Here is a 25308-nt window from a genome sequence, read left to right as displayed (position 1 = left end):
ACGATTTCTTGCCTGTGAGTTGTAAACAGCGTACCATGCAGGATAAGAGTCACTGGTAAGCGTCTGCCCAAGAAAAGGATACTCCATGAGCGACTGTAAGAACTGGATGGATATATTTTGGAAAGCATGGACCCTTTAGCACATCTAGTTCTCTATGGATTCAGCCTGATGATTTTAGGTAAGCCTTTTCTTTAGCATCTGTACTTGACCTTGATACCTTTCTTGTTTCTCATGCACTGTTCAGACACATGACCCTTCACCCCTTACTCCAGCACTTTACTGATTTAAGTAACTGTGCTTGTTTCAGTGAGTCCACTCATCCCTGCACAGTAACTGAAGACAGGGCTCTGAGCAAGCTATTGGGGAGGATATAAGCTACATGCAGAATCCACTGCTACCTCTTTTTAATTGTTGAAGTAATTTGTTGACACAAATGTACATTGCAACAGGAATTTCTCTTCTGTCAATTTATCTTTTTCATAAAGGTCATTATTTTGAAACCATTGATGTTTTTTTCCCAAGAATATCTGCTTTAAATACAGATCAAATGCTGAGTTTTCTGTGACTGACTTTATGAACTGGCTGTGCAGTAGGAAATATTGACATTTCTAGGCATTACTTGATTTTAAACAATTTTTTAGACAAGATTCCACAATTGGATTCTAGATAAAAGTCAGCGGATAAAAAGGGCAGAAAAATACGCAGTATAAAAGATCAATTAATAGCAATTTAAATACAGCTAAAGAATGTTCAGTATTATCAGAAAATGTCATTAGTTCAGCAAGTTGGAAGGTAGTCATAAGAGACATCTGCAGAAAGCCATACAGTGAGAGTATACATATATGAACTTAGTTTATAGTATTTGGAGCATTAATGCCAGAGATGTTTTGCTGAGGCTATCATAAGCAGAGCCCTGAGGAAGTCTGCACTCTTCCCATCAAATTCTTAGTTGCTCAGCATTAGCATGTTGCTTTCACCATCCATATTTTGATTTTCTGGACAGTTTCTTCTGGGTAACATACCAAGAAAGTCTGTAAAAGAGGAATACAACTCACACAGTAACCTTAGACTCTTAACTCACTCCTAACCATTTCACTGAGTTATGCATAGGTTGTTCCAGTCTGCCTTATAGCAAAAAGGTGATGTGCCGTAAAACTGCAGGTTGTCTTGCAATCAGAACCAGAAAGCAGAAAAAAAAATGCCGAAGTCCTCATTGCTGATTAACTTGCTTTACAACTGTCAGATCTTCCTGATTAGCAGCATGTTAATATCTAAGTGGAATTATGAAAAAATGACTTTGAGATGTTAATTTTGACATCTATAAAAGATAAATACACGCAAAAAAAGTGTTTAAAATCTTGCTGAATGCATGTTTGGAAATATTCTTATGTAGACATTGCTGTAATAGGCTGCATATTGTTTTCTCATTCCTCTTCTGCATCTACAGTTTCTTGACTGTTTAGCCATACATTGAGTCCATCTTGCCCTCAGATTACTCCCAGCTTTTCAATCTAAGGATATATCTGGTGCTGTAAGCATTATGGATGGAGAAGAAAAGTCCAGTTTAACCCAACCTTTTTTTCCTTGTGTCTCCCACTTCTTTGTGGTTACGTATACCTAATTGAGACAGAAAGCAAGCATCATTCACCAAGACACAAGGAGGGGAGAAACAAGAGTGCGCCGCGGAGATATAGCTATAAAGAAGAGCTGCCAGTCACTGCCTTTTCCACAGGGGCTGACCAGCGAGGTGTGTGCTGCAGTCACACCCATCTCAATAGATCTGTCAGCTTTCCCGCTTTTGTTTGAGAATGATATCATGTTTCCTGGGGCCAGTGGTGGAAGACAATGTGAACCCGCTTTCCTCTAGATACTGCAGGCGGAGTTCAGGAAGGCAGGAATGACATTCCCTTAGCAGGGGAGGCTTTACACCCAGCACCGACAGTGAACTGGCTTAACCTTGTCCCTGGTGACTGTGGGCTTCTCTGGGTGTGTTGCTGGGTAGGCATGAAATCCACTCCACCCTTTTGCAAGGTGAAGACCATTGCTTGGGACATTATTATTTTTTTTTCCCCTTTTTTTTTTTTCTTTAATAACAGTAGTCCATTTGCAGCTACAGCTAAAGATCTGATTTGGAAGGTAACATTTAAAACATACACAGATGTTAACTTTTGCACTATATATACAGTCACTGCTTGCCATAGCAATCGTTCAATTCAGCTGACAAAGGGGTTAAATTTAATCCTGTTTGGATTCTTGAAACTATTGAGCATTGTCACACTTTTCTTTTAACTGATTCTACTCCAGTCAACATTTTGTAGAATCAAAATTATCCTGGTGCCAGTCCTGAAGTGTGGATCAAAACACCAAGGCTGGGGCTAGATATGATCTGTTAAGTTTTGACCAAAGAAGAGCTATTCCCTTGGAAGGCTGAGGGCAAAGCAAGGAATGTCAGAACTTTTCTTTTGCATCTTAAAAACATCCTCTGGTGGTCTGGAAATGTGCTTGTGCCTTCTAACAGTGGGGTCTCAAAAATGTTCATGTGTGGGCCTTATTTTAGCAAGAAGGCTACCGTAAGAGACTTGTGGAAACCAGTGACAATAGAAATCAGTTGCTAGCACATTTCTTTGACTATTTCTGGCAGGAAACAAATATATTGTCAAATGTCTCCATTCTCCAAGACAGAAAGATTCTTCTTTGCTACAGTTTTGCTCTACCAATAAACTTAGATCCAGTGGGTTTCTAAAAATACTGGATTTTTTAAAATATAATTTAGCTGTTAGACCCAAATATGGTAAAAGTCTCAACAAGTTACATTAGCATTTTAAGAAAGGGTAACAGTGGAGCTAAGAGTGAACTGGCTTTCAGTGGTAGCTCTCTGTCATCTCTGTTGATAACTCTGTTTTCTTTGAAAGCAGGAGATACTATGAAAAAAACCCCCACAACATAAATATTATGTACAATTATGATTATTATGTGACTCATGTATATATTTAGAAAGTCAAACAGCTTTTAACATGCATTACCAGACACACAAGCACCGTTATGATGCTGTAGGTTCTTCAAAATTATAAAAAATAATACTTTTTAGTTAGACTGGAAAGTTCTAATAATTCTCTTTCAAGATTTGTTATTCCCTTGTGAAGCTTAACTTAACTTAAAGAAAACCTGGTAATACATCTGATTAATACATGCCTGTGACAATGAACATGAATGTCATTTTTCCCATAATTAAAGTGTCTAGGCCTCTGAAAGTATCTTCAGATATGTTGTTATAATATGCAAAAGACACCTGAACTTCAAACAGTCTGTCCTCTGTGCTGAGATTCTAAGTCTCCCACAGCCAAAGCTGTGCACCTTAACCATCTTTGAGCTTTTAATCCCAGGTATTTCAAAACTATGCTGACTAGACATTAGACTGACACATAACCTTCCAGACACATAAATTATCTAACTATTCATGTGAATTGCCAGAGAAACTTAAAAAGGGATTTAATTCCTTGTTCCTGAAGTTAATTTGATTTGTAAGACTCAGCAATCACATATGCCCATCACATTCAGGTTATTTACCCAGATGGAAGAGTATCCTGGTGCCTTTTTCACGAGTCCAAAATTTACATGTAATTTAGACTCTTACTGAAATGTAGCCTTCATCTAATCCAGAAATGATGGGCCTGCGACAGGAATCACTGGTTGAATCACTGACCTGCTGAATGTTAGTGCTTCTGCACAATCTTGTTAAGGTGACCATGACCTCAAAATCAATTGATCTGCTTTATGGTAGAAAGATAGTTGTTCTGGTTTGGTTACATTGCTGGCTGTATGTTTGCAAAGAAAAAAATCCATCTGTGACCTAATTCATTGCTCCCTGACTCTGCAGCCAGAAGAAAAAAACCAACAGCTCCAGCCTGTGCAGGCAGCTCTGAGCACGTTTGCTACATGGAATTAAAGAAGTGGGCTGATTTTCTCAAGTTCTTCTTAGCTTTAGAGTTTGCTTTTGATGTGTGCCTGGTTCTGACCCAGTGACAAGTAGAGTAGATCTGAGGAAGCCTGTGTTCCCAAAGGCCATCTCAGCAGCTGGGAATAGTCGGGAGTGAAAAGTTATTGCATCAGATCCAGAGGGATCAAATCTAAAAGGGTAAAATGAAATCATACTGCATTCACAAATGTTAACATATGCTATTGTTTCAGATAAATATTTCTCATACAAATACGTATTTACACACATGTATATTAGATTGTTTATGTATTTAGTCATAATTAACAGGTTGGATAGATTAATTTTTGATGAAATTTCATTTCAGAGAAAAAAAAACAACAAACAAGTAACATTTTGCAGAGATGGTCTGATACCCACAAGAATCTCATCTGGAAGGTTTTAGGTGAACAACAGGGAGAAAAGAAGCCAGAGGGACTGGCTGCAGCTGAGCAGCTGGCTTTAGGGCAAGGGAGATATGGGGTGGGTACTTCATGTGCCCACAATGAGAATTACCTTGTTTGGAAATCTGCTCTGTATTGGTCACATAGACGTGAGCCTGCTTGGCCCAGACCTGGCTCTTAAACACACATAAACCCTGTTCAGCTTTCTCTGGAAGACCAAGAAGTCATTGTGGTGTGGAGGGTGTTGGGTAGGCACAGAAGAAATTAACCGAAAATGGACGCATTTACTGCTCATGTGAAATAAATGTTTACTTCTGTGATCAGCTCCCAATGGGATGCAAGATCTATTTGAGAATGGAGAGATGAAAATCTTAGAGAAATTGCAATGAAGACCTGTTCTCCAAAGACAGCACCTACCCTGTGTATGTGGCAAGACTGTATTTAGGATGCTGTTCCACTTTCGTTTCAAGGGAGATACACAGCAAAGAATCAGCCAGTGTCTGAACTGGAGACTTTCCTGTACTGAGTTTAAAATGCTGATTTTTTTTTTTTAGGATACAGTTTTGATAATTGGTCTCCACCTAACACCCAAGCTAAAAACATGAGCTAATAATGTAAGACAAGGCTTATATAAAAAAGAAGTAAAAAACCCCATAAAATTATTATTTTTTAATTAATCACTAGACAATGCAAGCAATTCTAGGGTGTGAAGATAGTAGGCATTTACTAAGTTCTGAAATACAGGGTCACAAAAGTCATGTATGCATTCAAGGGTAATTTATGTAAACTTTTCTTCAAGGTCAGTATTCTCCTTGCCTGTTATTTATCTACTTTTTGCATTGTGGCAGCCTGCCTAATGAAGTGGCTTGTTTAATTTTCCATTCAGAGTATAACAAGTCCCTCTTGTCAGTGAAGTTTCATCTGCACTTCTGGTTGTGCTGAGGATTTTCTCTTTTATTATTTTATGGCTGTTCATCCCAGACCTGCCACTGGTCAAAGTCCTTAGCCCCATTAGTTACAAAATAAGCTTAGCACCAAGAACATCTGCCACTACTCTACTTGGAAAAAAACAGTATGTGGCAAAGTGAGGGTACACTACTGTAGAGGCAAGGATGTTTTAGAGTATGTTTAATCCAGCAGTCAACACTCAAAGACACTTCCAGACAGTTAACCTTATGCACGTTGTATGCACTGATAGATAAGACTAATTGATTAGCTATGTTATTTTGCATGCTTCATCTTGGAACATGTGCACAAACAACACAGGGCATACATATGCAGTGTACGTAGTAGCTTCAGAATGCATCTTAACAGGACTGCCCTTGTTATGGACAGAGTCATTCTTGCTTGCAAGTACTTTCTTGACAGTAGTATTTGGCTAGCTGAAATCCAGCCAGGTGTTGCTGAACTACAAGCCTGTGCTAGTTGAGCTCTCTCACGTTCCTCATCCCTCTTCAGCTTTACAGTACATTGACACCTGGTCATTCCACAAGCAATTTCTGCTGATATGTTACTTTCTGCTGTACTTGCTTATCATCAGTCAGACGTTAGGAGAAGTAATGAGAAAACGTCCTACGTTTTTACTTCTTACACGTTTTTGGGCATCCTCACTGGGAAACCTCCAAACATGCTGCACCTGTGTTTCTTTTCAAGCTTTTTCATCTTCTAAGATTGCTTTGATGGGTTATGAAATAACTGAAATGTAGGGAAAACAATTTCACTCTACTTTACAAGAAGCCAGTTTCATTTCCTTCAGCTGCTCCAGATGTATCTAAGGGCCTGTAAGAAACCATTAGCCCTAGTGGCTTTGACAGAATATTTTATTTTTCACACTTGTGCCCTGGTCTTCCCACTACTACTAAGTAGCAAAGTGATGTTCTGTCATGATTTTTTTGTCTCTTACTAGTTTAATAATTCCTTCCCTCCCCAAATAATGTCTTGTTTCTAAGGGCAAGAGGTCTTGATATTCTTTGAGCTGTTAGCAGTCCCACAGCTGCCCACTAGCATCAGATTTTATAGGAAATCCTGACTTTTTGCTGTTTTTCAGTACCACTTCTGTTTCTCGCTTTTTTTCACCCTGCTGCTGCTGCCATGTGGCAAAGTATCTCAACCTATTTGGGTACTAGTAACTTCAGCCTTGTTTTCCTTCAGAGGAGTAAATATGCTGTCAAAGGAGAGCTTGACTCACTGGGAAAAATTACCTGAGCTTCTGCTATCTTTGCATCTCAGGGGACGTTTCCAAAACACTTAGAGACTAACAAGCCCATAAAATGAATGTTATTTCATAGCCTCCCCAAATTATTTACTTTTTTAGACAATGAACAAAAAATAACCAAGACTGATAAGAGGAATGTTAAATGCACAGAAAAAGAGGAAATTAAGATTGCCAAATTCTGGTGGAGTATATGTTCCACTCTCATCTGAAAAACATGCTTAACCAGCTAATGTCTTGGGTTTGTTTCTGACTGCCTTTAATGTTAAGTAAGGAGTGTTTTTTTTTTGTTTGTTTGTTTGTTTGTTTGTTTGTTTTTTAAGGGACAGTAGACATGGGGATTTGGTCTCTATTTTGTTAACTTTTTAATATTTCACTTGCATTATTTCTATCCGGATAATTGGTTAACTATTTAATAAAAAACCCCACAAAACCAGAAACAAAACCAAAACAAAACCCAATGTTATTTATTCAGTAGTTCACTAGGAATGAATTAAATGCTACAGTTTTTTTTCAGGACAATGATTTACATTTTTTCCATTTGTATTGCTTAATAGATTTTAATATTTTAATCCGGTGTGTGATTTTATACAGAAAAATATAATCAAGGTGGGTCCAGCTGAACTTGTAACTGCAAAACAAGACACATTGAGAAATACTAAGGTGCAAGCTATTTAGTGAGTTAGATTTGTTCTAAATCAAAACTTTATTCTTTCAACCTGAGGGAGTGCTTGGCATTGTTTTTTTAAGAGACACCTGAAGGAAGGGGGCCTAACTTGATAGTGCGTGACATAAAGTTTCCATCAGTCTCAAAATGATTGTTAAGTCCTGCAGTGATTGTCATATGCAACTAACTGTTTCACTTTCAGAGTAACAAAAAATCTAAACTAAGCACAGATTAGATTTCTTTTCCCTGCTAATGTAGTATATACATATTTCACATTCATATTCCCAGGTAGTTAATAGCAGAATTAATTTTTGTTCCAAGCAATAACAGTAAAAAATAAGAACTGCCTAAGTATCACTCAGGCTGCTTGCCATGGCAGAGGAGCGTTAGCCACTCCATAGAACTGAACACTTTTCCAATTAACAGGCAACTTTGAAAAGGCCTCACTCTAGGTAGAAATTGTCTTGAATATCTGCATGTTTTCCTGGGCACCAGCCAAGGGTTAATAGTGTAAATCTGGAATTATTTGGGCAAGGACTTTCTGAGATGAATAGACAAATTATAACACTTTTTTGTTCTTTTAAGATGCGCTGTGTGTGCTCACCTATGACATTAAATTAGCTCAGACTGAGATTCCCACAATTTTTTGTTCCTAAACTAGTGTTAAAAAACAATTCTGATCTATGGGAGTGATGTTTTAAGCTGTGTCAGAGACTTTCTCATTCTTTAAGCAGACCTGTATCTCGGACATGTTCTAGGGAATTTCTGAAAGCTGTTGATTCCAGCAGGTCCTGGCTGAGTTTTGCTGGTGCAACACAGCCCAGAAAATGTGATGACTCTGTGCCTGTGCAAATGGTGATTCAGTAGGGAACGAGAACTCACAGGGGCTGCAGAGACAGTGTCGTAACACTCTTACTCTGTGCAGCACAATTTCTGCATGTGTGTAAGTACTAGAGAAGCTGTGAATGACACAGCCAGGTATCACCGAACAAGAGGGAGCACAATCCTGTACTTAAGAGTGGGCAAAGAGGAGCTGCAAATGTTGCCCTGCATTCATTTTGCCATCTGGGTTACAGTGGGTGTGCTATCATTTAAACTTACTGCTTTAATGGATGCCATTTTCTCTGTGTTGGAAGGGCTCAAAGCACTGCACCACAATGAATGTGTGTCATAAATTCAGGGCAATGAATCCACTCAGCATGTTATCTCTCATTTCCAGCACTAGCCTTCTGCAAGTGCTTTCTCTTCTCAAAATCTATTTGCACACACTGCAAACTGCCTTCCTGATAAGGTCAGTTCTTCAGGGACCAGGGCAGGAATCAAAGGACATTTTCAAGGAAGCACAGAGGATTGTCACTGATACAGAGACAGGCTGTTTCCTGTCTGAGTTTGTTGTGCTTTTCTCAGAGAGCTAAATCCTGTTGTCCTTACTTGGTCCTTACATACTAAAAGTATTTATTAACATCAAGGGTAGGCTTTGCCTAAATTTTGCCAGACTAGGTAGATTCCTCTTCAGCAAGGACAGCTGGCGTAGTTTAAATTCCATTACCAGAAAGAAATGCTGCAGGAACACATAAGCACAAAGCATATGTGCATCTAACACTTTCCTGGCTGTTTGTGCTTGTCTGTTTATTTGTTTTTCACAATCTGAGAGCAGCAACTCCCAGTGGAGTCAAAGAAAGCCTTCCTCAGAGAACTTAGGCTGGTTTTAAAATGTCAGTCTTTCTAGATTCTGAGTTAAACATGTGAGTGCCTTCAAATCAGTGTACTTTGTCCTTTTTTTTTTTTTTTTTTTTTTTTTTTCCAATTGCACCTAGAATTCTCCTTAGAGCAAAACTTTATCTCGGATATAGTTTAATTTCTCCTTGCAGTGTATCCCAGCTGGGAAACCTTAGCTGCCAAGTCATGCTTGGTGTAAGATTCCGTACCTATGCATAGATATTACCCCCTTTTAGACACAGAAAATATCCCCAGTGCTTCTCCAGGATGACATGAAACTCCATCTGTGCTCTGTCTACCTCGTGCAGGTTTCTGGGTTACTCTGCAGTGTCTCATATGACAAAAATCCACCTATATTTAGACAATCAATCAGAACACTATCCATCCACCAGTTGGTAATTTTGATTAATCTGGAATAATCACAAGTTTAAATAAGCAATATGCCTGAGCTATGGTTGCTCTATACCTTGATTACGTGATTTGTGCTACTACAATGAAAGAGAAAAGCATGAAGCAAATGCCTTGAATCTGGTATGATATTGCTTTCCTTTGTCTTGCATAGGGATCAAAGGCAACATCAAAGCTAATCTCAAAACTCAGACTTCTACTACTTTTCCTCAGCTTACTAAAAGGTTGAGATGGGAGGTGGGGAGACAGAGGTGTTCTTTTCACCTTTCCATCTGTGTTGGCTAGAGAAGTGGAACTGGAGCCATCCTCTGAAGAATCCCAGCAGCTTGGTCCTGTATCTCTATATTGGGAAGGCAGTTCCAGCTCTGTGCCTTCTGCTAGGCAGGAACATCAAAATATTTCAGTTCTAATCTGCACCACCCTGCCTAACCTCAATGCAGATAATCATGTGAAGTCATGGAGTTTGGATCCAGATTTGGTTCCTAATTTCACAAAAGTCTTCAGAAATCAGGATCTGGCAATTTATGATTTTATGAATACTTCCACCTGGCATGTGATCCTTGCTGATATAAACTGAAGCCCTCTACTTTCAGTGTTGGTGACTGCTGAATTACATCTGCCTTCAGCTTATGTATAAGACTCATAGTAAAAGCACAAATGTTCATCATATAAAAACAAAAATGTTGAGATGGATGACCCAGACAATGCATACACAAGTCTGGCCTCATTTCTGTCACATACATCTTTAACTTTGTTGAAAGGATTTATTTTTGCAATGTGCAGCAGGATGAAGTGACTTTGCTGACCCACATCTTTATGCAATATTTAGTTTAACAGACTTTGCATAATTTTCAGAAGGTTTTGTTTATCCATTATGCAACTGCAAGTTATCTGGGCTGGCACATTAAAGGGTGGTGACTGTGGCAGGCTGGGCTGGGTGTGGTGAGTGTCGGCGTGCTGTCAAGATACTTCAGTCCCTAGAGTGGTTGCTGGCATTGAGAGCAAAAGAGGACCTCCTCCCTTGGCCCCAGTGCTACAGAGACACACGCAAAGACTTCAGTCAGCACTCAGACCCTTTGACCTCCCTTATCAGAGACTATACCCCTTCCTTCCAATCAGAGAAACATTTGGAAGCTGAGTGGTACTAAATATTGGGTCTCTCTCTGTAAATGCAAAATATACTTGTACCCAAAGCAGGAAAAGAGATGTGATGAATAGAAGAAATCAGTTATTCTTCCTGTTACCGTTTCCCTTCTCCTTACCCTTATTTTCAAAAGCAAAGGGAAACGCCTGTTATTTGCAAATTGTTAATTATGAGAGAGCTGTATTTCCCTCCTGTTATGCAGATTTGAACGACTGAACCTATAGCGCTCTACCAGTGATTGCTTTAATTAAGCTTGTGGCTACCATTTTCAAAGAACTTCCATCTCCATGTATATCTGGTAGTTCTATTGATCAGAGGGAGCCATCTTGATTAATTTAAAACCTGCCCTCATAAAAAATGGCTTTACTAGGGCTGCTGACCTGCTCTTAATATTTTCTTCAAGTTTATTTTTGCCACGGTTCTTGCCACTGTCTGTTAGGGCTTTGAATGGTTAACATTCAAATGATTGTGAAATCATTAATCCAAATTCATAAAACAGCTGGAAAAAGAAATACTCCAACTGCCCAAAGTACTACCAGTTCCTATAACTGAAAGATATATCAGTTTTACAACAATTCATACATATTAAAGCCATGTAAAGGACATAAAAGAAATACTATTAAACCGACAGCCTTATGATCTGCTGACCTTGCTACCAGCAAAGCACCACACATGTGGCATTTAAGCACGTGTCTAACTATCCAAGGTTCTATCAGCTTCTGCAGCTCACAGATTTCCTCAGGATTCTGCAACAGCTCTTAAAAGAAATTCCACAAGCTTGCAAGGCTTATTTCCTCTTCTGAGAAGAACAAGCTCCATCTGTTTGTGACATTAAAAGTAAATCCTAAAGACAGAATAGCAGAATAGCTAATCTACAGGTTTCCGATTTTGGACAAAAGCTGTACAAGACACCAGCCAGAGAAATCCTGAGTACTGGGTGAAACAACGTGTCCAGTGATTTGATCAGCCACTCAAACTTTGCTGTACATTTTTTCACTTGTTGCTTTTTTCCTTAGGTAAAGTGGAAGCGGCACTGGACCTCATACTGATCAATTCATTCCCTCTGGTGGGCAACTCTGAGACATCACTCATCTGCGTCACTTCCAAATGGCATCCCCGTGAGTCCATCACAATAGACCGAGACCAGGAGGATGTGACAAACCAACACCGGGAACCACTGGAAGTCAATGAAGATTTAAAGAGAGCAACAGCCAAAACAGTGGTGTGGAAGAGGGAACAGGCCAGTGAAACAATTGGAGTGTACTACTGTGAAGGGAAACTCAAGGATGACGTGACAAGGATACACACTATGAAGATGCCTTTGGGAGGTACTGTATGGTGGTCAGGCCTGAATTTTGCATGTCAGTGCACGGAGATTGGCAGCTACCCCCTGGTTGACACAAGTGGGCACAGGCAAGGCAGTCAGGAGTCAACAAGAACAGACTTGGCTCAAACCTGTGGTTTTTTTCTAGAGTGCAGAGACAACTGGTCAATATTAGCTGCTAGTCATTTCCTTGTGGAAGTCAGTCAGACATCTGTAGGTATTCTGCCTGGAACACAAAGTCAGGTGGCAAGTAAGTACTGGCCTCACTGACCTGATGAAACATCATGGAAGATAACTCCTGCACTGAGTTTTTCACATCCCAGACTCTTGATTTCTAAACATGCTTCCATTTTAAAATCTTCACAGGTCTGAGATGTAGATAGCTAAGCATAGCTATCTTTTAAAATTAATTAATACACAACCTGAGCCTAGAAAATAACTGCCTTGCCTAAGGTTCAGTAAAACTAAAGATCAGCAACACTGGATCTGAACAGTCTGTGTCAGTATGAAAAAATCCTAAACAATCCAGCTCAACGCTGGAAAGAAACTCCAGAGAAGTTTCCTAAAAATCAAGAAGGTTAGTCACAAAAATCTACTTTGGATTTCACTTTTGAATTGGTTTTTGTTTTAAGGCTATGCACAGCAGAAAAAGCAAACATGGTAGAGGGATGGTGGGATGAGAAGCTGGGATTTCCAAGGTCCAGCACTCTTACATTACGTTTTCTTATACGCAAAATCATGCTCGTCTCTGGACCTCATTAGACTTCTGGGACAACTTCCAGAGCAAAAATCATCATAAACTACAGAAAAGTGTAAGAAATTTTTGGCTAATTTTCTGCAGCAAATCAGGTTCTCAAAACTTCAGTTGAATAGTAGATTCCCCTGTATTGCTAATGTTTTGTGTTGCAGCAGCTGGTCTGTGAGGAGACACTTTTGATCTTTCTTTACAAGCCTTCATTAAAAGCAATTATTGTTGGTACTTCCTGAAATTACACAGCAAATACTGAAAAAGAGGTTTTTCATTTGTCTGAGCTACAGTTTGTGTCCATTTGTTCCTTATAGTCTGGGAATGTTAGAAATAAAGCAAGCAGTACAAGTGCATTTTACTTTTGCTCATGTTTTCTCTGACCAAATGAGGTCTTTGAAGGGTTGGAATGTTTACCAAGAAAGCTCTGCAGATGCAGGCTGACAACTCTGTTGTTCCCAAGGAGGCTGCATTGAGGAGGAGATAAAAGTCCATGGAAAGCCAGTGTGACCCTTTCCATGGCAGAATATCAGCACTAAACACGTCTGGTTGTCCTGTAGGACAACCTGCATGGGTGGAAAAGTGTCTCCTGAATCAATAATTTTTTTTGCACTTGGCATCTGTGGACTTAGGAACAGAGAACTTAAAGTAATTGAACTCTGAGAGCTTCTATGTAACAGAAGTTGTTCTAACCAGAAGTAAAACAACACTCACACCAGCAGCAGGCAGGTTTCTTCGAATAATTTCTGGGTTTGAGCCCGTATCTCAGATTTTCTCTGTAAAACTTTCACTGACAAAATTTAAGCTAGCAACTTGTCAGTGAACACTTACAATCTAATGAGGCTAGATGGGTGAGAAAGACGCACGACAGAAATTCTCAAAGCTATTAAAGTGCACAGAAAGAGGAAGAAGAGGTCAATGAAGGACTGTGAGGTTTGGCAAAGCATCTGTAGCTGGAAAATAGGCCTTTTTCCCCTTTGCTGTTGTTGCCTGAATAATTTTTAAAGGCAGATTGTTTTTCAACACCAAATATTAGGCAAGAGTTGAAATGTTCATTTTCCCACTGAGGACACAAAAAGCACAGGAAGGAGAGGTACCTCTGAAAACCCAGCCACCCTTTTGCAGTCTCAGGGCAAGAAGCTGCTGCAGCACTTACTACGCATCAATTATTCTAGTATCCCCACTGATTTCAGTGGCAACTGTCATCTGCCTGTTTGTGTACCTACTACCAGATATGCAGATACAGTGAAGATCTATACTGTATAATATGGAAAGATAACAAGTTAATTTTCCTCTTTTATTCTACAAATGTACCATTCCAAAAGTAACAAGTCCGTTCTCCTGCGTTATTTGCATTATGGTAACACATGTAACATTCATACATGCAATGACAGGGAACAAATTATGCTTTACATATATATCAGAAGTAATGCTTATACTGTATGCAGCACAAATATCTAGAATAAAACACTATATACCCTGGTCTGCATCTAATTTATGCAATTTCTCTACAAAATAAGTGTGTATTTTCATATATATGATTGCATTTCCCCCACAGAAACTCCCACAAGCAGGCAAAGGGACAATAACAGAAATGCTGGGAACAAAGCATTATGGCACTTGCACTGCAACTCAGTTAATTATGTCTCTATAAGGAATTGGCACACTCAAGATGTGAAATCATGAAATACAAGTCACAATCTAAATATATGTTGGAACTGAGCCCACTGGGGAGTGTGGGTTCCATTGCAACAATACTCCAAAGAAAAAGTCTTGTCATTAAGATAAACAACATACACACACACAAAAAAAAAGGAACACAAAAGTTTAATATCTAGTTAAAACAATTTGCAATGCCTCACTAAGCTTGGTCCAAAAGACACTTTAACTAAAACAGTTAGGATAGTTTGAAACTAACAACTAATTATTGGGAAAGCTGTTGAACTTTCCTAAATAGATCATGATTTTCACCATGCATTTGATATTCATAAATAACTTCTAACTTAGGAGCTGACAGAAATTTGGGACAACTTTAAGTTTTTGTTTGCCTGCTTCTATTGAAGAGCATATTTCATTATTCTATATTGGAATTCTCTAGTTCTATAAGCTTTAAGTTCAGATTCCAGTGCCTAGGCAACACAGCAATTGCTTAATAGATTCCTATGCATTTGCTTGGTATCATGTAGGGAAAGTCCTGCTAAAATCAATTGGATAGCACTTACAAAGGAATGACAACATGTGGCAGAGGCTCAGAGTGTAAGCACTAGAATTGCACAGGGTTGGAAATCCCTTTCTGCAAGGAATTGTGAGTTTTCAATGGTTGTCGTATTTCCAATCTGAAATTAAACACTGAAATGTCAAAATTCTCAAAGAAACTAAATTCTGGCAGAGAGGCTGGCACAGATTTATAGAAATGTCTTCATTTTAACTCATATTTTCTTTCTTCAACTTTACATCACATAATGTAACACAAACATTTTGATGTTTTAAAATTAAAATGCCAGTCTGAACTGCAAGTGTTAATACGTTATTTCCTCAAATATTGCGAAAGTATTGCCCTTTCCCCCCCGCCTCAGATTTTACAAAATAATATTGTGGAGGTACTGACATGGTTTCTGGCCCACACAAACTTTGATGTATCATTTCACTGCTCATTTTTCACAACTCTATTACATATATAACATAAAGTAGTTGACATATTTTTTTTTTTCTGTTTTTGAACCTCTGTGTATTTCTTTGCCACTACTTTTCAGCCTCAGACTCCAAATTTGATTTCTGCAACTACTGGTATGAACCAAAATATATTTTATTGACAGTTTTCTTAAAATGAAATGAAAAGAGGCATTACTATAGGCAAACTTTTTTTTTTTTTTTTATGACAGTTCATAGTAACCTGTGCATGTGTTCCTTAAACAAAATATACCTTTTGAATTAAATGCAACTTTAACAGAAATGGAGGCTACACAAATGCAGAGCCAACTAGGAGAGTGAATGGCTCTGCAAGGACTCCTTCCAGTTGAGGTTCAGGTGGGCCCCTCTGCTGGAAATACCCCACTCACCTTGCTGAGGAGGAACATGGCAGCTGGAACAGGATCCCAGGAACTGCACAAAACCAAGATGCACAGCAGACTTACACAGCCCGATCTTGCACAGGAGGAACTCTAAGGCTAAACAGCCTCAAAAAACAGAAAGAGAAATGAGGCTGATTAAAATCAATACCACCCTTCTGTGAGTGCTCTAAAAAGGGACAGAGGTGTAACATTCTGACACAGACAAACAGCTGAATAGTTTGGAAGTTAACTTTGCCCACTTTTAGAAGAGTTCTGTAATTTATTTTTTTTTGGCCATACAATACATCAGTGACAGTATGGCATAAAAACTCAGAGCTATAAATGGTCAGAAAACCTGAATTTGTTCTGAAAAAGTCACATGGTTTTCTTTTGGAAATTTCCAGCTATATGAAAGGAAGCATCCTTAACTTTAACTTGTTTCAAAGCAAAGTTGCAACTAAAGTAATTATTTCCCTGCCTTCAAAAAGTGCTGTTACTTGAATTTTTTCTGTCCCTTCACAAGTTGCATTCTTATCTTTTTTTCCACTAGTAACCATAAGGCAAAAGTTTTGTGAAAATCACTCTCCCTGCTACTTTCTTATTTTTCTCAAATCAAGAACTCTAAACAAATGCATAAAAGTGCTTTTATGTTTAAGCAGAAAAATTAGTTTCAATTTCTCAACCGGAAAATTTAAAATTACCACCAATCTAGACAGTTCCTCACACAGAATATTCATTTTAATTAAGCCACACTTTCAGCTGAGAATATTTGGGTCGAAGTACCACTGGCTGTGAATATGTTTATTTATTTTGTTCTTAGTGCAAGCCAACACTCTCAGTCTTTATACAAAGCACAGTAAACTAACAAGCACATAGTCTACCTTACCACATCTCCCCAGCCTATGGTCTTCTGAACTATCTTGATTGCTGTGCATCATAAACCTAAAACAGAAAAGAACTGAGTCACTCAGGGTATTTGTCTGCCAATGACAGCTTGTTCCCTACAATACATTTTCCAGTACTTTATGCAATATGGTTTAAAAATGTCTCAAGGGATGAATAAACTTGGGAAAGTGTTTTACCAACAGTTGGAGTTCCTAGTTAGAAAGTGTTTCCAGTTACACAGCCAAAATATTATTTTTTTAAAAACTTCATGCCTCAGGTATGAGGGGGCTTGTTATTCCAGGCGAATCCTCTGTTTTTGTGAAAACATGGAGTTGAGGTTGCTGGTGATCAGTGCTGGAGTCAGTGTTTTCGCTGAAGAAATTTAAGCGTCAATATTGGAGTCAGGGTCCATTTTCAGCTTTTGGCCCAGAGACCAGATAGAGAAAACCAGTTGTTATTTATCCCATATTTCTCTGCTCTCTTTTCAGCCTCATTCCACCCGGTGGCATTAACTGTTACAGCAAATAAAGGAGAGCAAGTGAATATTTCGTTCATCAGAATGGCAGCAAAAGAGGAAGATGCAGTGATCTACAAAAACGGTAATTAACCTTTCTCTCTTGTCTTTTCTCTTCCTGCTATCATTGTCTTAGCCAAGTGCCACATAACTGTTCCAATGTCATTGCTGATGAAGCCCATGCGGTGCAACTGGAGCACATGTAATTCCTCATGCATTTAATGTTCCCTAAAGGAGACACTTGCCAAATCCAATATACTGAGCTGACCTGCTTCTCTTCCACCAGAACACACGTTGGGAACCATCCATCTTCTCTCCCCCATCTCAGTAGCCTCGATTCCGGCCCGTGACAACACTATATGCTCTATTACCTTAGTTTTGTTTTTAATTTTTATTTTTATTTCCTTTTATATTCCCTCATACATTTGCCTGGTTACTTTAGCTTTTTTTTTTTCTTCTTTTTTTTTTCTGTGCTACTTTGAGGGCCTAGTTACTGCATCTCTCATTGTATTTCTGCTGCTTTTCAAGTCAGTACCCCTCCTTTTTCAAATTACTTTAGATGCTCTTCAGACTAAGAAATTAAGCACTAGTAGTCTGCTATTAAAAGGGCAAAACTGTCAGCGAAACCAAATCCTCATTTTATTCAACTAGCTGGGTGTTGCTGCTGCCTAATACTTGGAAGCACATGCAGTTTGCTGTCTGCCTCCTGCAGAAATATAGTAAAATACTGGTCACTGAACTCATATACATAATCAGAATGTTAAACCCCAACAAATGTGGAAAGCACACATAATATACTGGTCCATCTTGGTCTACTGATAGTATAGCTTACAGAGAGCTACTAGGAAACAGGGAGTGAGTAGACCAGGATGAGGTAAGAAAGTGTCAACCCACAGCAAAAGAACACATGCATTGGGTCAGTCACAACTCAGTTACTGAACACTTGGAACACTTCTGTACAGGCTGGAAGTGAAAAATAACAAAAGGTTGTCTTTTGAAAAGAATATGCAAGCAGAATTTCTTAAAGACCTGTTTCTTCACTCTTCAGAGATTTAACTATGTCAGTGGACAGGAGGTTTGATATCACTTGTCCCTTCAGGGTCCCTTGGAAAATGTTGTGATCTCCTGTCGGCATTTTCTCATACAATAATCAGTTTGTGTGTTAGAGCAGGAGTGCTCACATCTTGGTGCTGCTTTAGTGGGATTCCAACCAGAAATTCAGCAAAAAGCCTCAAATTAACCATGACTCCAGAGAGTAGGTCAAGTTCTTCACCTGACATTACAGCTGAAATAGCATCCCTGAATATTCCTGATACAGCATCTGGCAAAGAAGAGAAAATACTGGTCCTGTTATATTTAACTTTGCAGTATTTCACTTCAGTAATTTAAAAGTACCAGTTCCCCTCTGCAGACCCTCTCAAAGACTTTCTAGAGAATTAAACTGTTCTGATAAAAAAAGACTCATTTAAAACACTGGTAGAACACACCATCTTGGAAAAGAAGCTACAAAAACTGAATATTGCTAACAGACTGTGAGCTTAAGACTTTCTTAATACTTTGCTGCCAAGTTTGTTTCGCAGCGTGTAACTTGGGAAAAAAAAAAAAAAAAGTCTGCTGGTTTCAGAACTACTCCCTTTAATTCTATGCTCTTTTTCTTTGGTCCTATTTTCTTGATGAACTCTGATGTATTATCATGGACTGCTGTTTTGATCATGATCCTCAATCAGATTTTTACCTTTCTAGGCTGCCTGAAATTTGACTACAATCAAATTAATAGTTTGATAATATGTAAGACCACAGATAATAAAGGTCTTGCCTGATGCTGTTTACTTTCCAAATAATTTCAGCAAATTAAAAAAGTTGTTTCATTCTCAGTGTAACTGTAAGGGAATGTAGATGGCAAGAGCATTGGACTTGTGGGAGTATCAGCAATAGTCATTCAGCACAAAAGACTAAGACAAGAAACATGAGAAATAATAAATAAACAGACACACAAGCCCTAAGGAGCAGGAGATGACAGAGAAAACATCAAAAGGCAGAGCTCCCCAGCTTCTGAGGACTATTGAAGGAATAACACAAAACCTTGAGCAGCTTCAGTTAGAGCTTTGTAGGTATAAGAAGCGAGAAGCTGGATTATTGTGGGTCTCAAGGGAAAAGAAGAAATTTATTATGTCATGATTGAGGAAAACCATGAGCATGTGTGAAATAATGAGGTATTTAGAGAAAGAGTCAAACAGGAGAAAGGGAGGGCTCAAAGTAAATGGGAAAGGAACAAGCATGGGAAAATAGGGTGGGAGGCAGTTAAAAGACTCCACTGGTCTGGCCAAGGTCAGCACTACAGTTGGTCTGATCTTTTAAAATTCTATTTTAAATTATTCTTAACATAAATGTGGTCTCTACCTGGCACACATATGTATAAGCCACTTGTCACTTCAGGCCAGACTAAGCAACACAACAGGTTTGGCTTCTAGGAAGTGGAAACATATGCCAGGGGTCAAAGACGCTTGTATGTCTGGGCCCAGCAAAGGGAGAGATGAAGTATTTAAGGCCAGTAACAGCAGGGACCCATGCACATGTGCCTGTGTGGGTGTGTACATGTATGCACATGTCACACTAGGGAACTTTAAGCCAGGTTAACCAGAAGGTAGGATAAGAGGCCTGAGATCCAGCTATTGGAAACACTGTAGGTCCAGGCCAGCTAGGTCCCATTTTTGACTGTGTGAGTGTATGAGATCTACTAGCAAGCCTGACCAGCTCACAAGTGAGAATAGGAAGGGGCTGTCTGGGTTATTCATGTGTATGAATAATTCTATAATTCTGTCTGCACACACAATACCTGTAAAGGCAGAGTTCTGCTGTGTGGGTCTGTTGGTGGCTGACTTTGTCAGCACAGTGTGTGTGAGTGTGTGTATGCATGCTTCAGGGAAAGCTGAGTGGACCTGGCACTAGCCATCTGCTGTAGCCTTGCTCTAACAGGCTGGAGTGGAAAGACTCCTAGGAGTCCTGAAGTACACTGGCTTCAGCTTCCCTTTGACAGCAACCAGTGTTCAAATGTTACTTGGTGATACAGAGGGACAGAACACCAAATGCTATTGCCTTACTTAGCCAGCTTGTATCACCAACTACAGGAAACCTAGAATAATAGATAAGCTCCCTTGGTGAAAAAAATTGAAGAGACAAAAACATGTTAAGCCTGGGAAGAAAAGATGAAGCTGTGCTTTGTTCTTCCTGCTTTCATCTGCTAAGTAAATCTTTGTGCTACTCAGATTAAATAGGACCTGCCTGGCATTTGATATTTGATTCCTTCCAGCCACACTGAGACTCCTCACAGATGGTCACTTCCCACTTCAGGAAAGGCCAAGAAACAAAATTAACACTGTCAAACACTAGACTCTCAGCAACATTCCTGTAAAGAAACACTGAACTTGGAAGTTGTTCATCCCATTCATCTACTAAATATCCTGAAGATCTAGCTTCTGTTTTACTTGCAACTCTGCAGTTATCAAAAACTAGTATAGATGAAGAACTGTTAGAAGATTCATAACTAATAAGTAGATTCTGCTGCTTCAGTCATCACAGCTGTCCTTCCTCAGTAACCAATGCAAACCCGCTTCTATCTGTAAAGGGTGAATGGCTTATCTGTTGTATCCATGTGCTCCTTCCCCAGGTTCCTTCATCCACTCTGTGCCCAGGCATGAAGTGCCAGAGAAGCTGGAAGTCTCGTGTCCTCGAGTTCAACCACAGGATGCAGGAGTTTACTCTGCCAGATATATAGGAGGAAACCTCTTTACTTCTGCTTACACAAGGCTTATTGTAAGACGTAAGTTCCATTAATGTGTGCTGATAATTAATTGTTTAAAGTGGTCATGAATCTTAAATGAAACTTACACTGTGCCCAAATAAGGGCTAAAATCTTTCTTGGCATAAGCAGCCATAAAATTATGTGAGTACTTTTTTCCCCCAAGGATCTTTGTTACAAGCTGACACTGATTTAAGCAGCTGAGAGAGAAAAAAATATCTGATTTAGGTTCAATTCATCTTAGCTATTGCCAGGAGAGCTAGCTCTTTTCTCAGCATCTCAGCTTTCCAAACACCAAGTAAGCATGCATGAAGAAGGTGGGTGGCACTGGTCTCCCAAGAATTGTGGGTCTGAGCACAAAATGGGAATTTTCAAATGTCTCTGTTGTCTGTGGTGAGCTGTATCCAAGCCCCATTTATCCTAATATTGCTAATATTTAGCATATGTTATTGTAATTTCACAAACTACCCCAACAATTGTTAACTCCTGACATTCAGCTCCCAGTGGATGACAGGACCAGTTTACAATGGGGGCAGATACTTTCCATTAAGTATTCTACATGTTATGTAGCTCATGCTGCTGTGTTCATTTTCATCAGATATAAATAAAATTACATTCTATTAACTTGGCTAGAAATATAAATCCAATATGTAAAATTAAATAGCTGTTTGATTACCTTACATTATGGATAAAATGTTTCTGATGATAAAATGTATTTTTCTTGATAGCATGCACAAATATTTCCAGGAGTCACTAATGAATCAACATAATGCCCCAAATTTGGATTTTGAAGCTATGGAGACCTTACTAAATAAAACAGTCCAAGATTTTTCTCTACTTCAGTGCCAAGCTGCACAGCAGAAGACTTATCCACAAATTCTGGCCCCTGCCTCAAAACAGGCTTTTGTCTTGCTCATCTTGCCTATTGGGAAAACTCATCAGGCATGGTCTGGTAGAGGGGTAGGGAGCACACTAACAACAAAGAGAACAGATAATTACATGCCCCTGCACAAACACATCCTGTCTTTCTTAGAATTTGCATTATGGACAGGGACTGGTGATTTTTAGCAAAGATTTTTTTTTAAGTATCCACATGTAAGATTTTCATTCTGGGATGAGATTAAGCTCCCATTGCCATATTGATTCATTAAGCGCTTGCTGAAATCTGAAAAAGCTGATCCAAATCTGGCATTTTTGGTGAGCCTGGCTCAAGACTTTCCAGTTTATTATCTTCTCAGCCCTGGCTGTACTGTAGAAAAAGTCAAGAAGGTCAGTTCCTGTGATGTAAGAAATATTCTTATAGATCAAATACTGAAAATTTTTGAGTCCTTTCAACTCCCACTCATTTCAAAAGGAGCTCCGAGAATTTTGCATCTAGGAGGGTGAATTGAGCATTTGCACTATGAAGTCATATACACTTGCCTAGAACTTGAGCTCTTCTTCTGTGAAATCAGTATCAAAACTCCACTGGCAGAATAAATTATAGTATCTTTTTTAATTACAAAGTGAGGAAGAATATTATCACAGGCATTAAAACAACCAACCACTTTTAGTCCATTTATTCCAGAAACAGGTCACCATCAATCCTTCAGTCTAATTAACTTTGAAGAAAAGTATTGTTACAGAAAAACGTCATGACTTGCCAAATGCTGGTACACTGCCAGTGAAGCCAAGCTGGGTCCTGCTGGCTTACTACCAGTACATCCAGCTCCAGGTGAAGTCTGAACTTTTTGTAGATCTCAGATTCCTGCTACAAGAATAGAAATCTTAAATACATCATGGTTGACAACTTTGACAACTAAAAAAATATAATTATTTGTAGTTTCAAAACCAGAACTTTTCCAGTTCCTTCCTAGAAGATGCTGCATAGTATTACTGTGTAATATGCAGTAATGTTACTCCAGGAATAGAGACACTTTGACAATGTAAAAAGTGATTTATTCCATTAAGTCAGTTGGTTGAGGTTTTGGGGGACCTATATGTATATTTATATATTTTACGGTTTGTCTTAATGAAAAAGGAATTTACTACTTGATTGGTTATTGAATAAGACAAAAAATATGTAACTATATTTTTTAATATATATTTTACATAAAAGGATGTGAAGCTCAGAAATGGGGCCCTTCCTGTAGTTCCCACTGCCCTTCCTGCATGAACAATGGCATCTGTCATGAAGATACTGGGGAATGCATCTGTCCTCCAGGTTTTATGGGAAAAACATGTGAGAAAGGTAAGTAAAATTTAATTTGTTATTAATTTGTTCTCAGTAGCTGAAGTTGGCAGATTATTGAGAGAATCACCAAATGGAGTAGCCTTGTTTTAGTCTTTTTAGCATTTACTGCTCATGCTGGAGAGAGGATAGCGCTGGGTGAGATGAACTCTGAATTAGTAAGGCTGTTCTTGTAGTTGTGATTTAAGTTCACCCTCTCTTCTTCTAGAAAAGATTATATTGCCAGAGAAGAAGACTGTTTCCAACCCTTCTTGATCAGTATGTACTTGGACAGTGCGCTAGATAATCTTATCTAGGCTTCTTTTCACACAGACCAGATGACCTTTCAAGGTCTCTGCTAACCTGGGCTGATCTATGATTACCCTGAAATTCAGTATGCTCTAAGCTGTAGAGTTACTATTAAATGCATGACAAAACATGTTCTTCAGGATGCATTTGCCCTGGGACAATAAACCCAGTGTTAGAGATTTCCTGGCTACTTCTAAACAAGCTGCTAATGTGCCCACAGGGTGATTTGTCTCTGTAAAAGTCTGGATTTTAGAATAATTACAGCAGACATCATCTTTCCAAGTAGTTTTTTGCTCCAGTGTTAAATCTATATCCCAATATTTTGACTGAATTGCAGTGCTGCAAATACTAGAGCTGAGCTATTGGAATAGTTGGCATCAGAACAACTTCAATGTAGCACTGATCTTACCAGCAAAGCAAAACCTTGAGCTTGGAAGTTTTGTATGCACTGACCTCGAAAAAAAAAAATTGGTTTTCATTGCACTGTTTGTCCCTTTTATATTGAAAAGGCTTAAAAGAGCTCTGAGAGCTGAAGCTCAGGCCCCACATATTGAAAGCAATGGGTGCTTTATTGATAGACCTTCATATGGGAGGATGTTTGTTTCTGCTGCCTGAAGTTAACCATTAGTGTGGTCATGGCTTAAGTTTTTATGGAAATTAATATATCTCATGTATGAAGAAGAAAAATGTTAATTTTAATTCTAATTACTTTTTTTCTGTTGACTAACGCTGTATCATTAGAATGATTAGGTCTTCTGTGGACTTATTGCTGTCGGGCTATTCTTTCTCTCCCTTAAATAGCTTGTGGAGCCAATGCATTTGGCAAAACATGTGAAGAAAGCTGTAAAGAAAACTATGGCTGCAGAAACTATATGTTCTGCCTACCAGATCCATATGGTTGTTCTTGTGCGACAGGATGGACAGGACTGGAATGTGATAAAGGTATTTTAAAATATGAGGAATGGTGGAAAGTCCTTAGTGTGCTGCACATAGGAAATACAGAAGGGAACTAACAGAGGAAAGTAGAAGACATGATTTTTTACATTCTGTAAAAGAGAGATAATAATAGTTATTGATCTCAAAGAACCATGCCACATTCTCAGAAGAAGGACATAGTAAAGCTCAAAACACTTCAAATTATGCTGCAAAAGGATCTGACATTCTACTAAGATATTGAAAATCCTCCAACAGCTACAGCCCTGCTGTATTTTTACAAGTCAAACCAAGTAACTTGGCCCAAAATATATATCCATTGCTTAGAAATATTGAGCATAATCAGCATTGTTTGCTTCAATTAGATTGCAATCTCTTTGGGACACAAAGCACATCTTCCTTTATGAATACATGACATCATGTTCCATGGGGACATTACTGATGAAGCCTTTGGACACTAACACTATAAAAGTGATTAAACAGTGGAGATAGAAGATGCTTGCACATTGACATCTAGTACACAAATTACAGGCATGGATACAAATGTCCTCTACTTTTTTGATGTTAGTTGGTTCTCAGGATGCTCTGTAGATGATTTAGTGCTGATACATACAGTTTCAAACTCAACCCAACTGAGGGTACTAAACTCTACTGGAGAACTGATGCATGGAATTGAAAACTAATGGAATACATTTTCTAGTACCTTTACACTAACTGGAAACTTATGTACTCACAGAATGCAAACCTGGTTTTTATGGGTCAGATTGCAAACTCAAGTGTAATTGTCACAATCGAGGGACATGCGACAGATTTAAAGGCTGCATCTGCTCCTTTGGATGGCATGGTCTGCAATGTGAAAAAGAAGGTAAAGCAAGGTAACACGGTAGTAAATGGCTTTTCCCAGTGTAACTGAGACAGATCTTGATTCTTGTACAGCCTTTTCATTATAGGCTGGTATCCTTGCTCTGTCAATTACATTCCAGAGACCCAGACATTTCTGTACATTTTAATTG

At 38.8% G+C, this 25308-nt stretch overlaps 1 protein-coding gene across 1 annotated transcript in view; it reads left to right on the top strand.

The window, feature by feature from the left end:
- Positions 1–25308, top strand: part of TEK (TEK receptor tyrosine kinase) — a 41573-nt gene continuing 16265 nt past the window's right edge. The window contains exons 1-7 of the mRNA XM_051643131.1: positions 1–178; positions 11544–11855; positions 17020–17130; positions 20713–20865; positions 22943–23074; positions 24164–24304; positions 25032–25160. Of these exons, the coding sequence (XP_051499091.1) occupies positions 127–178; positions 11544–11855; positions 17020–17130; positions 20713–20865; positions 22943–23074; positions 24164–24304; positions 25032–25160 (1030 nt within the window). The 5' untranslated portion in view covers positions 1–126. The remainder of the gene's footprint in view (positions 179–11543; positions 11856–17019; positions 17131–20712; positions 20866–22942; positions 23075–24163; positions 24305–25031; positions 25161–25308) is intronic.

Source organism: Apus apus, chromosome Z (genome assembly GCF_020740795.1).
Source record: "Apus apus isolate bApuApu2 chromosome Z, bApuApu2.pri.cur, whole genome shotgun sequence".
Lineage (NCBI taxonomy): Eukaryota > Metazoa > Chordata > Aves > Apodiformes > Apodidae > Apus > Apus apus.
Note: the sequence above shows the minus strand (reverse complement) of the source record. Positions and strands in the feature narration are given on the sequence as shown.